At 43.0% G+C, this 16,413-nt stretch overlaps 1 protein-coding gene across 15 annotated transcripts in view; it reads left to right on the forward strand.

Annotated features, from left to right (window-relative positions):
- The window catches only part of MEGF11 (multiple EGF like domains 11), a 598,735-nt gene that overhangs the window by 509,054 nt on the left and 73,268 nt on the right, over positions 1–16,413 (forward strand). For all 15 annotated transcript variants that reach the window (XM_077263274.1, XM_077263279.1, XM_077263284.1 and 12 more), the window contains exons 16-17: positions 2,839–2,967; positions 5,731–5,859. In XM_077263274.1, the coding sequence (XP_077119389.1) occupies positions 2,839–2,967; positions 5,731–5,859 (258 nt within the window). The remainder of the gene's footprint in view (positions 1–2,838; positions 2,968–5,730; positions 5,860–16,413) is intronic.

The following is a 16,413-nucleotide window of genomic DNA, read 5'->3' on the forward strand; positions in this document are numbered from 1 at the left end:
AAGGTCATTATGTACAGTGGGGAAAAAAAGTATTTAGTCAGCCACCAATTGTGCAAGTTCTTCCACTTAAAAAGATGAGAGAGGCCTGTAATTGACATCATAGGTAGACTACAACTATGAGAGTCAAAATGAGAAAACAAATCCAGAAAATCACCTTGTCTGATTTGGCAAGATTTATTTGGCAAATTATGGTGGAAAATAAGTATTTGGTCATTAACAAAAGTTCATCTCAGTATTTTGTTATATATCCTTTGTTGGCAATGACAGAGGTCAAACGTTTTCTGTAAGTCTTCACAAGGTTGTCACACACTGTTGGTGGTATGTTGGCCCATTCCTTCATGCAGATCTCCTCTAGAGCAGTGATGTTTTGGGCCTGTCACTGGGCAACACAGACTTTCAACTCCCTCCAAAGGATTTCTATGGTGTTGAGATCTGGAGACTGGCTAGGCCACTCCAGGACCTTCATATGCTTTTTACGAAGCCACTCCTTCATTGTCCTGGTGGTGTGCTTGGGATCATTATCATGCTGAAAGACCCATTCACATTTCATCTTCAATGCTCTTGCTGATGGAAGGAGGTTTGCATTCAAAATCTCATGATACATAGTCCCATTCATTCTTTCATGTACACGGATCAGTCGTCCTGGTCCCTTTGCAGAGAAACAGCCCCATAGCATGATGTTGCCACCCCCATGTTTCACAGTTCTACTTTGGTTTCATCGGACCATATGACATTCTCCCAATACTCTTCTGGATAATCCAAATACTCTCTAGCAACCTTCAGATGGGCCCGGACATGTACTGGCTTAAGCAGGGGGACACGTCTGGCACTGCAGGATCTGAGTCCCTGGCGGTGTAGTGTGTAACTGATGGTAGCCTTTGTTACGGTGGTCCCAGCTCTATGCAGGTCATTCTCTAGGTCCCGCGGTGTGGTTCTGGGATTTTTGCTCACTGATCTTGTGATCATTTTGACCCCATGGGGGGAGATCTTGCGTGGAGCCCCAGATCAAGGGAGATTATCAGTGGTCTTGTATGTCTTCCATTTTCTTATTATTGCTCCTACAGTTGATTTCATCACACCAAGCTGCTTGCCTATTGCAGATTCAGTCTTCCCAGCCAGGTGCAGGGCCACAATTTTGTTTCTGGTGTCCTTCGACAGCTCTTTGGTCTTCACCATAGTGGAGTTTGGAGTGTGACTGTTTGAGGTTGTGGACAGGTGTCTTTTATACTGATAACAAGTTCAAACAGGTGCCATTACTACAGGTAATGAGTGGAGGAAAGAGGAGACTCTTAATGAAGAAGTTAAGGCCCCGTCTCACATAGCGAGATCGCTAGCGAGATCGCTGCTGAGTCACTAGTTTTGTGACGCAACAGCGACCTCAGTAGCGCTCTCGCTATGTGTGACACGTACCAGCGATCAGGCCCCTGCTGCGAGATCGCTGGTCGTGTCGGAATGGCCTGGACCTTTTTTTGGTCGTTGAGGCCCCGCTGACATCGCTGAATCGGTGTGTGTGACACCGATCCAGCGATGTCTTCACTGGTAACCAGGGTAAACATCGGGTTACTAAGCGCAGGGCCGCGCTTAGTAACCCGATGTTTACCCTGGTTACCAGCGTAAATGTAAAAAAAAACAAACAGTACATACTCACCATCTGATGTCCGTCAGGTCCCTTGCCGTCTGCTTCCCGCTCTGACTGACTGCCGGCCGTACAGTGAGAGCACAGCACAGCAGTGACGTCACCGCTGAGCTCTGCTCTCACTGTACGGCGGCTCAGTCAGAGCAGGAAGCAGACGGCAAGGGACCTGACGGACACCGAAAGGCGAGTATGTAGTGTTTGTTTTTTTTGGTAACCAGGGTAAACATCGGGTTACTAAGCGCGGCCCTGCGCTTAGTAACCCGATGTTTACCCTGGTTACCCGGGTGCTGCAGGGGGACTTCGGCATTGTTGAAGACAGTTTCAACGATGCCGAAGTCATTCCCCTGATCGTTGGTCGCTGGAGAGAGCTGTCTGTGTGACAGCTCCCTTACAGGTCTGTGAGAGCCAGAAATCTTGCATGTTTTTAGGTGACCAAATACTTATTTTCCACCATATTTTACAAAAAAAATCTTGCCAAATCAGACAAGGTGATTTTCTGGATTTGTTTTCTCATTTTGACTCTCATAATTGTGGTCTACCTATGATGTCAATTACAGGCCTCTCTCATCTTTTTAAGTGGGAGAATTTGCATAATTGGTCACTGACTAAATCCTTTTTTTCCCCCTGTATATTACAAAGAATCATAACTTTACAAAGGCTGATCAATAATGAAATGATAATAAAAAATTTAGCTTCGTTTCAAAGAGCTCATAGCTCCTGTAAATTACGGTGTATACGTAGCATGTGTGCTGATCACAATAGCCTTTCCCAATCAGCATTTGTAAGCTCGCTAACTGTCTGAGGGCCTGTAACACGTAGGCAAAGCAGCCTGTAGCTTGGGGGCACATAATGCCAACTGCTTTAACCTTTTACAAAGTCCCATATCTGCCATGCCTGTTTTATGAGAGATGAGATTTAAAGGTGCACAGAGGTGTCTGAATAATGAGAATGACTTATAGAAAAGGGGGTCCTAAGCAGAGGAATGATGTTCCACGGATGAGACTTCTTCTACTATTTTGTACATGTTTGTTATAGAAAATGGGCATGGAGGACAAGCTGCAGTGCAACTACAACTACCAGCAATCGGTTGTCAGACAAAAGTAGTCTGTTCCCAGTCACTATATTGGTGCATTATATACTGTACCTAGGAGATTGGATTTGCAGCGTTAATGTGCATTAATTGTGCTCTTCTTTTATTAAAGTTTGCCCTAGTGGAAGATATGGTCGGAGTTGTGCAGAATTCTGTATATGCAGCAACAATGCAACCTGCAACCCCATTGATGGCTCGTGTCAGTGCTACCCTGGCTGGATAGGCAGTGACTGCTCTGATGGTAAGTTACACTAGTAACTAGTAAGTTACAGGCTAAGGGCATGCTATGGTCTTTGGCCATTGTTGGGTGCATATACAGTGCCTTGTGAAAGTATTCGGCCCCCTGGAACTTTTCAACCTTTTCATATCATGCTTCAAACATAAAGATACCAAATGTAAATTTTTGGTGAAGAATCAACAACAAGTGGAACACAATTGTGAAGTTGAATGAAATTTATTGGTGATTTTAAATTTTTGTGGAAATTCAAAAACTGAAAAGTGGGGTCGTGCAATATCATTCGGCCCCTTTACTTTCAGTGCAGCAAACTCACTCCAGAAGTTCATTGTGGATCTCTGAATGATCCAATGTTGTCCTAAATGCCTAATGATGATAAATATAATCCACTTGTGTGTAATCAAGTCTCCGTATAAATGTACCTGCTCTGTGATAGTCTCAGGGTTCTGTTTGAAGCACAGAGGGCATCATGAAGACCAAGAAACACAACAGGCAGGTCTGTGATACGGTTGTGGAGAAGTTTAAAGCCGGATTTGAATACAGAATGGTTTCCAAAACTTTAAACATCCAAGGATCACTGTGCAAGCGATCATATTGAAATGGAAGGAGTATCATACCACTGCAAATCTACCAAGACCCGGCCGTCCCTCTAAACTTTCATCTCAAACAAGGAGAAGACTGATCAGAGATGCAGCCAAGAGGCCCATGATCACTCTGGATGAACTGCAGAGATCTACAGCTGAGGTGGGACAGTCTGTCCATAGGACAACAATCAGTCGTACACTGCACAAATCTGGCCTTTATGGAAGAGTGGGAAGAAGAAAGCCATTTCTCAAAGATATCCATAAAAGTGTTGTTTAAAGTTTGCAACAAGCCACCTGGGAGACACACCAAACATGTGGAAGAAGGTGCTCTGGTCAGATGAAACCAAAATCGAACATTTTGGCAACAATGCCAAATGATATGTTTGGCGTAAAGGCAACACAGCTCATCACCCTGAACACACCATCCCCACTGTCAAACATGGTGGTGGCAGCTTCATGGTTTGGGCCTGCTTTTCTTCACCAGGGACAGGGAAGATGGTTAAAATTGATGGGAAGATGGATGGAGCCAAATACAGGACCATTCTTGAAGAAAACCTGTTGGAGTCTGCAAAAGACCTGAGACTGGGATGGAGATTTGTCTTCCAACAAGACAATGATCCCAAACATAAAGCAAAATATGCAATGGAATGGTTCACAAATAAACGTATCCAGGTGTTAGAATGGCCAAGTCAAAGTCCAGACCTCAATCCAATCGAGAATCTGTGGAAAGAGCTGAAAACTGCTGTTCACAAACGATCTCCATCAAACCTCACTGAGCTCGAGCTGTTTGCCAAGGAAGAATGGGCAAGAATTTCAGTCTCTCGATGTACAAAACTGATACAGACATACCCCAAGCGACTTGCAGCTGTAATCGCAGCAAAAGGTGGCGCAACAAAGTATTAAGTTAAAGGAGCCAAATAATATTGCACGCCCCACTTTTCAGTTTTTGAATTTCCACAAAAATTTTACATAACCAATAAATTTTGTTCAACTTCACAATTGTGCTCTACTTGTTGATTCTTCACCAAAAATTTACATTTGCTATCTTTATGTTTGAAGCATGATATGTGGGAAAAGGTAGAAAAGTTCAAGGGGGCCGAATACTTTTGCAAGGCACTGTACTAGGGAGGTATGATCCATTAGGGTTCATGCACGCGATTATATCACTCAGATGAGTGTTTCCCATGCTTTTGACAGATAACTCTCATCCCCATCTTATACTATGGGGCTGTGCATGTGTCTGATTTTTTTTCTGGAGCGTGCACAATTTGCCTCCATGAGTCGGATGGCACTCGCCCATTCAATTCTATGGTTCAATGGAAAAAAATCGAACCGCACTCGGTTGACATCCAAGTGTGGTCCGATTTTCATGGACTGACATTATAGAGGAAGTGGAGAAACTTTTTTTTTTCCGTCCACTTCTGAGAAAATGTGATCAAGTGTAATTAGCATAATTGGACTGATTTTCTTGGATGTGGAGAAAACGGTCGTCTGCACCTGCCCTAAGGAAACCGATATCACATATATACCGTACCTTCCTTTGCATTGGCCCTCTGTATAGGAATGTGCTATCTGCCGGTAAATAGTATGGAGGCTCAAACCGGCTAGACGGAGGCTGAAAGAACACACTTTTGCCCTCGGTCTGGTTGTGAATACGGGCTTACAGTATACCTGGAGGAAAGCTCCCGACCTCTGCTGTAGGCTATGGGTAGAGATGCAGTGTGGACCTCGTCCTGGTCACCTTGTATCAGTATGAAATGAGTGTTTTATTGGAACATAAGACCGTGTGTAGTAGCAGAAACTCTGCCGGCCTTATATTGAGTTCTTTTCGATGAGAAGAGATACTATATGGTAATGTAATTCCTTGCTGTGGCGCCAGCATATCCCGCCTAGCGATACAATTCAATTACATGTTATATAAGATACAGCACTCGCTGCAGACGCTGACCTGATCTCCTATCTACTCTAATTGACTTAAATAATAATCTTTCTGTTAGTCGCAGTGCTGGCAGTAAGCTAGAGAAAATCTACAGAAAATTCTAGGTATTAGTGCCGTTAGACTTATACTAATTTTTAGGGATGTGAATTATCAAAATTCTCGCAGCAGGAGAAAACATTTACACAGGCGTTCTAGAAATGTAAAATGGTATTAAAGGAAGGATATGGTGTTACATTTTTTTTCCAGAATGCCCCACTGGCCTCTGGGGTCCGGACTGTATCCACACGTGTAACTGCCACAATGATGCGGAGTGTAGTGCGTATGATGGGGAATGTAAATGTACCCCCGGCTGGACAGGGCTGTTCTGCACCCAAAGTAAGTACCAGATAATCTCTGCCTACGTATCTCATATATAAACTGTGTCCAACCTAATTTCCTTGGATATTCTTCTTTGACATCTGTCCAGCAAGTTTGTCAGCTGCTGCTCCATTTACTAAATATCCAATGTAGATGAACCATTAGATGGGGCTATGCTATAAGTCACTAACCGATGTGAAGTACTGTACTGCCGCAACAGAAATGCAAGCAGCAAATCTGGACGGCTTTATTTCACAGCATTGCTTCAAAATCAAGTATAGCTAGCCATGCATCATATATATCCGCTCTTTGTCAGACAATTGGGCTTTTTTATATATTCTCTGCCGAGGTCAGGAGTAACAAGGTTCCTACACTGATGACTGCTCGCTGACATCTATGTTTGGTCACCTTAATCCTAATTACCACCCAACCTGGCTGGTTGGACTGATAAGAAAGCAGAGCAGAACATGCTGAGAGTTATCCTTCTCTTCCCTCAGGGTGACTTACTGCCCCCTCCTGGTGTATCCTGCCGCCTTCTGGCTATCCTCTTATTTCCACATAAACATGTCCACATATGTTTGCTGTATACATGGTTTAACCATAAATTGACATGTTTACCCCAAGCAAAGAAATAATTGTAGGATCTGTTATACAGTAAATCTCATTCACTTAGATGTATGAATATATAAATATATGTATATAATATATACTGTATATATTGTGCAAATTCACTTATTCTTCGTATGTTACTGACGGATTTAGCACTGATTTTTATTCAGCTTTCAAGCGACTAGCATTGCAAGGCCAAGTTCACACTAGGTGTTTTTGCAGCGTTTCTTTGATGCCTTTTTTATGCACACAAATAGTTTTCTTTGTCACCAGGATTTTGTGCTTTGCATGTTTTTTTTTGCCCTTTGGAGCATGTCACTTCTTTCAGCGTTTTTCACTCATTGAAATGAGTGGATGATAAAAAAAAAAACCTGAAAAAACACCAAAAACGCAGGTGTCAGGTTTTGCTGCTTTTTTGTGTGCCAAAACCTGATTCTATAGAACAACACTTTTTTTTTCCTTTATCTGCATGCACAAGAGACAAGTCTGTCTAGCATGCCAAAACCACAGCAAAAAACACACATAAAACACAGCAAAAACGCAAGAAAAACCAAGGAAAACATGTATCTTTTTTCCGTAGCTTCTTTCCTGCCAAGAGATCAGGTTTTGTTGCAGAAAAAAACCTGCATTGTATTTTAGACGCTGCAGTACCTGCATGATTTTAGAAGCAGAACACGGTTCAGGAAAACGCTGACAGTGTTTTTTTTAAGCGTCATCTTTGGCAATTTTTCTGCCGTTCTTGCGTTGGCTTTGCCATCAACATCTTTTTTTTTTAAATTTCTATATATAAGGTAGTGGCTGAAGCAGATAAAAGAAGTGATAAAGGACGGAACATATGCACAGCAAGCTGTTTTTACATTGCAGGGTATATGTTCATTCTTTTGGGCTTTTTTAAGGCAAGTTCTATGTGGAATCTGCCTGAAAAAAATGTTCTGTGCACATACCCTTGGGCTAGGTTCCCACAATGAGTTTTTGTTGTGTTTTTGATGCTGCTTGTTTTTGCTGCGTCAAAAACGCAGCATCTTATAGTTCCAAGCAAGTGGATGGGATCTATAGGATCTCCTGCCTGCTGTGCTATTATTTTACTCAGCATAGACTGACCTTTGGTGCTTGTTTCCAGTCCGCAGCATGTCAGCTTCTCCTGTTGGTACACTGAGTTTTATGTGCGGATTTTCTCCATAGAGTTACATTAGATGTAGAAAATGTGCAGGTAAAAATTTCACATGTGTTTTTAGAGCGTTCCATACCTAAGTATGTCAATAAAGTTTGGTCAAAGCAAAATACCAGGAAGTATAAAAAACGACGACACAAAAACAAGAGACAAAAAGCGTAACATAAAAAAACCGCAATAAAAATGCATGTAAAGAAACGCACACAAAAATACAATGAAAAAACGAAAGTAACCTCATATAAGGCCGGTTTCACACGTCAGTGGCTCCGGTACGTGTGGTGACAGTTTCCTCACGTACCGGAGACACTGACTCACGTAGACACATTAAAATCAATGTGTATCTGCACATGTCAGCGTGTTTTCACGGACCGTGTGTCCGTTTGAAAAACACGGAGACATGTCAGTGTTTGTGGGAGCGCACGGATCACACGGACCCATTAAAGTCAATGGGTCCGTGTAAAACACGTACCGCACACGGATGCTGTCCGTGTGCAGTCCGTGTGCCGTGCAAGAGACAGCGCCACAGTAAGCGCTGTCCCCCCAGCTTGTGGTGCTGAAGCCGCCATTCATTTCTTCTCTCCAGCAGCGTTCGCTGGAGAGAAGGAATGAAAAATCATTGTTTTTTTATTTTTTTTTGCGATTGAAATAAAGTTCCCAGTAACCAACCCCCTCCCACCCCGTGCGCCCGCCCGCTGGGATGTGGAGCCACATATTCAACACTGTAATGAGCGGCACCACGTGACCGCTCATACAGGACAAGCTGCGATGCTGAGAGGAAGCATGAAGGGAGCCGGGTGAGTATTTTATTTCCAGCGGGAGGGCGCACAGGGGGTGGGAGGGGGTTGGTTACCGGGAACTTTATTTCAACCGCAAAAAAAATAAAAAAACAATTATTTTTCATTCCTTCTTTCCAGCAAACGCTACTGGAGAGAAGAAATTAATGGCGGCTTCAGCACCCAAAGCAGGGGACAGCGCTTACTGTAGCGCTGTCTCCTGCACGGTCCGTGTGGTACCCAGTCGGCACACGGGCGGCACACAGCTGCCGCACGTGTGCCACACTGATGTGCCATGTGAGCACACGGACACACGGACACGGATAACTCCAGGAACCGATTTTTCCGGTACCGGAATTATCTGGACGTGTGAGACTGGCCTAAATAAGTGCAGAAATTCTGCAGCACAATAACTCACCAAAAGCTCATTATGGGAAAGTAACGTAGGAGCACACGGCGTCATTCAGATGCTGGCCTTCCTGCATTATTTTTTTAAGTAGAACACGCTTCAGGAATATGCTAATGGTGTTTTTTCTGAAGCTTTTTCTTTGGCGTCTTTCTCGCTGTGTTAGTGTTGGCTTTGCCACCGACATTTTTAAAAAAAAAATTTATATATAAGGCCCCCTTCACACATCCTTATAAAACCGGTACCAGAAAAAAACAGTATCGGTGTCATAAGTAAGTTGGATCAGTATGGCATCCGTTTTTTTCCAGTGTGGCTTAAGAAAAATCAGTTACAAAGTTTCTCCTATACTTTTCAATGTTAAACATGTACAGCACATGAATGACAAAACGTATGTGTTTTTACACAGACATTGTCATCAGACACACAGACTTGTCATCTCTGCCAGTGCTAAAAAACTGGACATGTCTCTGTGTGGTTTGCATGGACACAAGGTCTGTGTAAACACAGATATGACCACAGCAACATTGGCTATAATGGGTACGTGTGGCATCCATGATAAAAAAAAAGGATGCCACGCTTTCTGAAAACACGAACACGTGAAGGAGGCCTAAGAGAGTGGCTGAAGCGGTTAAAAGAAGTGACCAAAAGCGGAACATATGCACAGCAAGTCGTTTTTACATTGCAGTAAATATGTTCACTCCTTTTGGTGTTTTGTAAGGGTTTAATTTAAGCAGGTTCTAGGCGGAATCTGCCTGAAAAACATGTTGTGTGCACATACCCTTAGGTCACGTTCACATGTTCGGTATATGATCAGTATTTTACCTCAGTATTTGTAAGCCAAAATGAGGAGTGGAACAATCAGGAAAAGTATAACAGAAACACGTCCCCACTTATGTATTTATCACCCACTCCTGGTTTTGGCTTACAAATACTGATGTAAAATACTGACCAAATACTGAAGATGTGCAAGTGGCCTTAGGTTGGATTTACACGGAGTTGATTTTGTACCAATAATTCCATTATTTCAATTGGATTGTTTTGGAGGCAAGCACACGTATATCTGGAAATTTCATTCAGATGAATGAAGCAGCTGAGAAATCTTTGCAACAAATCTACAGAATGTGAATCCTCATTAAGGGTGCAGTCAGACGGATGTTTAAATCAAACAAAGTTCGGAATGCAGTGCTTGGACTGGCCGGCAGCTATAAATACCCGAGTGTGGAAGTTTCATGCATTTCTATGCAGCTATCAAGCTCTGGTCCAGACAGTCACCAGCCAGTCCTTGCACCCTAAGGCCGGTTTCACACATCCCGATATTTCCGGTACCGGTAAACACGGTACCAGAGATATCCGTGTCCGTGTGACACATCCATGTGGCACACATTCGGCAGCTGTGTGCCACCCATGTGCCGCATCAGTACCACACAGACTGCCGCCGGGAAGCAGCGCTACAGTAAGCGCTGTCCCCCTTCGTGTGGTGCTGAAGCCGGCTGTCATGCCTTCTCCCCTGCTCAGAGAGAATGAATAAAAGAAAAACTGACGTGGGGTCCCCCCTATATTTTACAACCAACCCGGCAAAACTCACAGGTGCGGGCTGCTATTCTCAGGCTGGTAAGGGGCCAAAGATATGGCCACCCCAGCCTAAAAAAAAGCAGCCCGCAGCTGCCCAGAAAAGTCGCATCTATTAGATGCGCCAATTCTGGAGCTTTGCCCTCTTCATCCCACTGCCCTGTAGCGTGGCATATGGGGTAATGAGGGGTTAATGTCACATTGCTATTGCAAGGTGACATTAAGCCGGCTTAGTAATGGAGAGGTGACAATAAGACACCTATCTATTACTAATCCTAGAGTAGTTAAAGGGTTAATAAAACACACACACAGTGAGAAAAAAAGTCTTTTAATGTAATAAAACAATATACACAGTTTTTCCATCTTTATTCTTCTGCCATTCTAAGCGAAGCCATCAATCTCCTGTAACAAATCATAAAATAAAAAAACAACAATATACCATACCTGTCCGCCGTACAGTCAAGTCCCATGCAGTAATCCATATCTATGGGAATTTACAGTTTACAACTCTGCTAATGCGACTGCTCCTGGCTGTAAACTACTGGTGACTGAATGAAATGCTGGGAGCAGAGCTTCGGTGAATAACGGTGAGGTCACAGAAGCAGCGCTCCCTGGCGGCCTGAACCAAATGAACTTTTTAGCATGGGAAAATGCCAGATGATTTTCACACGCTGAAGAGTTCATTTTACAATAGGAAGGTGACATTAACCCTTCATTGCCCCATATGCCACCGCTACAGGGCAGTTGGAAGAACCGGGCAAAGCTCCAGAATTGGTGCATCTAATAGATGCGCCTTTTCTGGGCAGCTGCGGGCTGCTTTTTTTAGGCTGGGGGGTCCATATCCATGGCCCCTTACCAGCCTGAGAATAGCAGCCCACACCAGTGAGTTTTGCTTTGTTGGTTGTAAAATATAGGGGGGACCCCATGTAGTTTTTTTTTTCTTTCATTCATTGTCCCCTGCTCACGCTACTGCCACCAGAGCAGGGGACAATGGATAAAAGCCGGCTTCAGCACCACACGCAGGGGAACAGAGGCTTACAGTAGTGCTGCTTCCTCACTGCCGTCCGTGCTCACGGAGGACAGTGTACACTGTTCTCTGTGTGCACATGTGCGGAATGTACGCTGACATGTGCATAGACCCATTCATTTTAATGGGTCTACGTTTGTCAGTGTTTCCGGTACGTGGGAAGACTGTCACTACACGTACCGGAGGCACTGACGTGTGAAACTGGCCTAACACTGGAGCTACACAGCGAAGCTTAGCAAAATGTGACCTTGTCACAGGTGATGCATTGTAGCCCCAGCCTTAGGAGGGGTTCACATTCAGTCTTTTTTATGTTTTTTTCGCAGCAGAGAAAGTTTTTGAGGAATTTTAAGTCAATAGACAGGAGATTTTTTTGAGGCATTTCAAAACTACAAGTTTTTAAGTGGAAATCGCTTGACCAATTTTGAAGAGTTTTTGAGGCGTTTCAGAAAAGTTTTTTAGAATCCACGTCAAAGAAGTGACATGCACATTTTTTCCACCAGGTGTTTTTAAAAACCAGAAGTGGTAAAAAAGAAAACTCAAAAACTCCTCTAAATAGAAGAGTAACATTGAAATGAATAGAAAATCTTTCAGGCTTTTTTTAAATTGGATATTTGTTGCATTTTTTGAGCAGATCCACTCAAAATATACGCTTCAAAAACTAGGTCTGCCCATATTCTTAAAATCCGCATAGCGATCAATTTCCACTACAGATTTTACTCTGGAATATGTGGATAAGGTGTGGTGCATTGTTTTTACAATGCTGGTACTGTATGCAAGTTGTTTTTCAATAGCAATAAACAGGAAGATTATTTTGAGTATTTGTAAGCACTTTTTCTGGCATTTTTAGGAGCAGAGTCTCTCAAAAAATGCCAGAAATAGACATAGTGCAAACATACCCTTAGTTGTTTTCTGGAAAAGGGTTTTTATGGACGATTTTCTGATATTTTTCACATCCATTAGGTAATAAATTCACAGTTAGTATTTTTTGAGTAAAAACACCTAAAAAACACTCAGAAAGATGACCAGGAGTCCAAAGACATTTTTTAGCCTTCCCATATAAATTATAGAGCTGCACCAAAGCAGAAGATGCCCAAAGAATGGTCAGTTTTTGGAAAACTCAAGTGGTTAAAAAAGTTCAAAAGCCTGAATATATAAACAACAGATGCGCTTTTTCTGGGCAGCTGCAGGCTGCTGTTTTTAGGCTGGGGGGAGGCAATATCCATCGCCCCTTACCGGCCTGAGAATACTAGCCCCCAGCTGTCAGCTTTAGCAAGGCTGGTTGTCAAAAATTGGGGGACCCCATGCCATTTTTTAAATTATTTATTTAAATAATTAAAAAAACAGTGTGGGGACCCCTCAATTCTTGATAACCAACCTTGCTGAAGCTGATAGCTGGGGGTTGCATCCCCCAGCTGTGAGTTTTACCTGGTTGGTTCAAGATAATAGGGGGGAACCCAGGTCGGGTTTTTCATTAATTTATTTCATTAGCTCGCAGGCGGCGGCGGAGAGATACCCCGATCATCCGCTCCTTCTGTCACTGTTATTAGCGGCAGCAGGTGTCGAATGATGGGAGTAAGAGTCCCAAAAGCCCCCACCTGCTGTCATCGCTCGGACTTTATTTATAACTTTAATCATTCTCCTCTGCTTGTGCCAATCGTCAGAAGAGCAGGGGAGAATGATGAGAGCCGACTTCAGCTCCACAAGCAGGGGACATCGCTTACTGTAGCGCTTCTTCCTCAGCGGCCGTCCATGTGGTACTGATGCGGCACACGGTTGCCACACGTGTGCAGCAAGTATTACCCACACGGACACATGGATATCTCCGGTACGGGAATAAACCGACGTGTGAAACCAGCCTTAATGGGAAGGCTTAAAAGACGCCTGGTATCTTTTTGAGAGTTTTTCCAGCATTTTTGCTTCAGAAACCATCATTATTAAATAGATAAAAAAGAGACTGGAAAAAGTCAGTCCATAAGATGACCCCAAAACACAGGAAAAACACTAAAAACAACATCAGCTGACAAAAAGGTTGAAAAAAAAACCGCAAAAAAAGAAAAAGAACTTGTGTGTTTCCTGAAGCATCTTACTTTTGGAAAACTCTGAGGTACGCCATGTAAAAGACATTGCATGCACACACCTTAACATTTTTTCCTAGTTCTACTTTCTGTTTTGGCTACAGAAAAAGATGTATTACACACGTCCCCAAACTTGCACTGTGTGGACTTATCCGAGGCTCAGTCCTCTTCTAAGACAACTGTATTGAGTCATACAGTAGGGGTTATTTAATTGCGCTCCAAAGCAAGAACTGTTATGGCCTTGGTTTTCTTGACCCCTGGCCATCACATAAACAACTGAAACCTGAAAGATAATGACATTTTGTTTCCTCCAGAACAGTCAGGTAAAAGGTCACAAAACTGGAATTGCATTCAGCACTCCGCAGCTACAAGAGTCTATCACCAGCTTGTGCTCCAGAGCAGTGGTTCTCAACTCCTGTCCTCAAGTACCTCCAAACAGGTCATGATTTTGGCACATGCAATGAGAGAATATGCCCATTTCTGGGCAACACTTGGAAGATCCGTCTGTGTTTGACTTTCTAAGGCTAAGTTCACACTGCGTTAAAGCAGTCTGTTCAACATATGTGTTAAACGGGCTGCGTTAACGCAAGTGCCGAAATGTGATCGCGCTAGCGCAGATAAAGCGAGCAGATGCTCTATCTGTGCTAGCGGTGACGGACCCGGAAACGCTGCAGCCCGCGTCCCAGGGTCTATCACTCAATGGCTGCACATCTCTAGCGCACTCACATTTTGGGCGTGCGCTAGCGATGCGTCTGACATAGGGCTTAATGGCGGCGTTAACGGACTGCCTTACACCGCGTTATGCCGCGGTGTAACGCAGTCTGTCTAACGGACTGAGGAAATGTAATGTGAACTCAGCCTAAGCAAAGTGGATGTGATTTCATGCTAAGTCACTGTACATCTAAAGATGCTGCTGAGCTTTGTGTTTTGGTGCATTTTTCTCTATAGGCTTCTTTTGGGAGCCTGAAAAATGCCGGAAAAAAAGAACGCTGTTGCTTGTCAAAGCGCGGACGCAAAGCTTTTCTATATGAAAAATCTGTAACAAAATGCATGAAATAAAGGAAGCAAAATACAGAGAAGATTATTATTAGATATTATAGTGTGGACACCTGTAGAAAACATACAAATAAAGGCATCACAAAAATTGCAGCATTTACCCTATATACTGTATGCACACAGCTATATACTACCTGAGCAGATTGGAGCCAGAATAAGGCAGCCCATAATGATGTTGTTTCTTATCTTCTACATACACTACCGTTCAAAATTTTGGGGTCACCCAGACAATTTTGTGTTTTCCATGAAAACTCATACTTTTATTAATCAAATGAGTTGGCAAATTAATTTAAAATCTAGTCCAGACATTGACAACGTTCGAAAAGAAGATTTTTATTTGAGATAATAATTTTCTCCTTCAAACTTTGCTTTCATCAAAGAATGCTCCCTTTGTAGCAATTACAGCATTGCAATCCTTTGGCATTCTAACAATTCATTTGCTGAGGTCATCTGGAGAAATTTCACCCCATGCTTCCAGAAGCCCCTCCCACAAGTTGTTTTGGCTTGATGGCCATTTTTTGCGTACCATACGGACAAGCTGCTCCCACAACAGCTCAATGGCGTTGAGATCTGGTGACAGCGCTGGCCACTCCATTACAGATAGAATACCAGCTGCCTGCTTCTTCCCTAAATAGTTCTTGCATAATTTGGAGGTGTGCTTTGGGTCATTGTCCTGTTGTGGGATGAAATTGGCTCCAATCAAGCGCTGTCCACAGGGTATGGCATGGCGTTGCAAAATGGAGTGATAGCCTTCCTCATTCAAAATCCCTTTTACCTTGTACAAATCTCCCACTTTACCAGCACCAAAGCAACCCCAGACCATCACATTACCTCCACCATGTTTGACAGATGGGGTCAGGCACTCTTCCAGAATCTTTTCCATTGTTCTGCATCTCACAAATGTTCTTCTGTGTGATATAAACACCTCAAACTTGGATTCATCTGTCCATAACACTTTTTTTCCAATCTTCCTCTGTCCAATGTCTGTGTTCTTTTGCCCATATTAATATTTTCCTTTTATTAGCCAGTCTCAGATATGGCTTTTTCTTTGCCACTCTGCCCTGAAGGCCAGCATCCCGGAGTCGCCTCTTCACTGTAGACATTGACACTGGCGTTTTGCATGTACTATTTAATGAAGCTGCCAGTTGAGGACCTGTGAGGCGTCGATTTCTCAAACTGCAGACTCTAATGTACTTGTCTTGTTGCTCAGCTGTGCAGTGGGGCCTCCCACTTCTCTTTCTACTCTGGTTAGAGCCTGTTTGTGCTCTCCTTTGAAGGGAGTAGTACACACCGTTGTAGGAAATCTTCAGTTTCTTGGCAATTTCTTGCATGGAATAGCCTTCATTTCTAAGAACAAGAATAGACTGTCGAGTTTCACATGAAAGTTCTTTTTTTCTGGCCATTTTGAGATTTTAATGGAACCAACAAATGTAATGCTCCACTAGCTCAAAGGAAGGTCAGGTTTATAGGTTCTCTAATCAGCCAAACTGTTTTCAGATGTGCTAACATACTTGCACAAGGGTTTTCAAGGGTATTCTAACTATCCATTAGACTTCTTACACAGTTAGCAAATACAGAGTACCATAAGAACACTGGAGTGATGGTTGTTGGAAATGGGCCTCTATACACCTATGAACATATTGCATCACAAACCAGATGTTTGCAGCTAGAATAGTCATTTACCACATTAACAATGCATAGAGTTTATTTCTGAATCATTTAATGTTAGCTTCATTGGAAAAACTGTGCTTTTCTTTCAAAAATAAGGAAATTTCTAAGTGACCCTAAACTTTTGAACGGTAGTGTATAAGTTCCATTATGTCCAGTAATGACCCTAATGTGTGGACAAATATTATCAGGCAGCAGAGAATATTGCAGGGTACAGC

The sequence above is a fragment of the Ranitomeya variabilis genome, chromosome 5, assembly GCF_051348905.1.
Source record: "Ranitomeya variabilis isolate aRanVar5 chromosome 5, aRanVar5.hap1, whole genome shotgun sequence".
Taxonomy (NCBI): Eukaryota; Metazoa; Chordata; class Amphibia; order Anura; family Dendrobatidae; genus Ranitomeya; species Ranitomeya variabilis.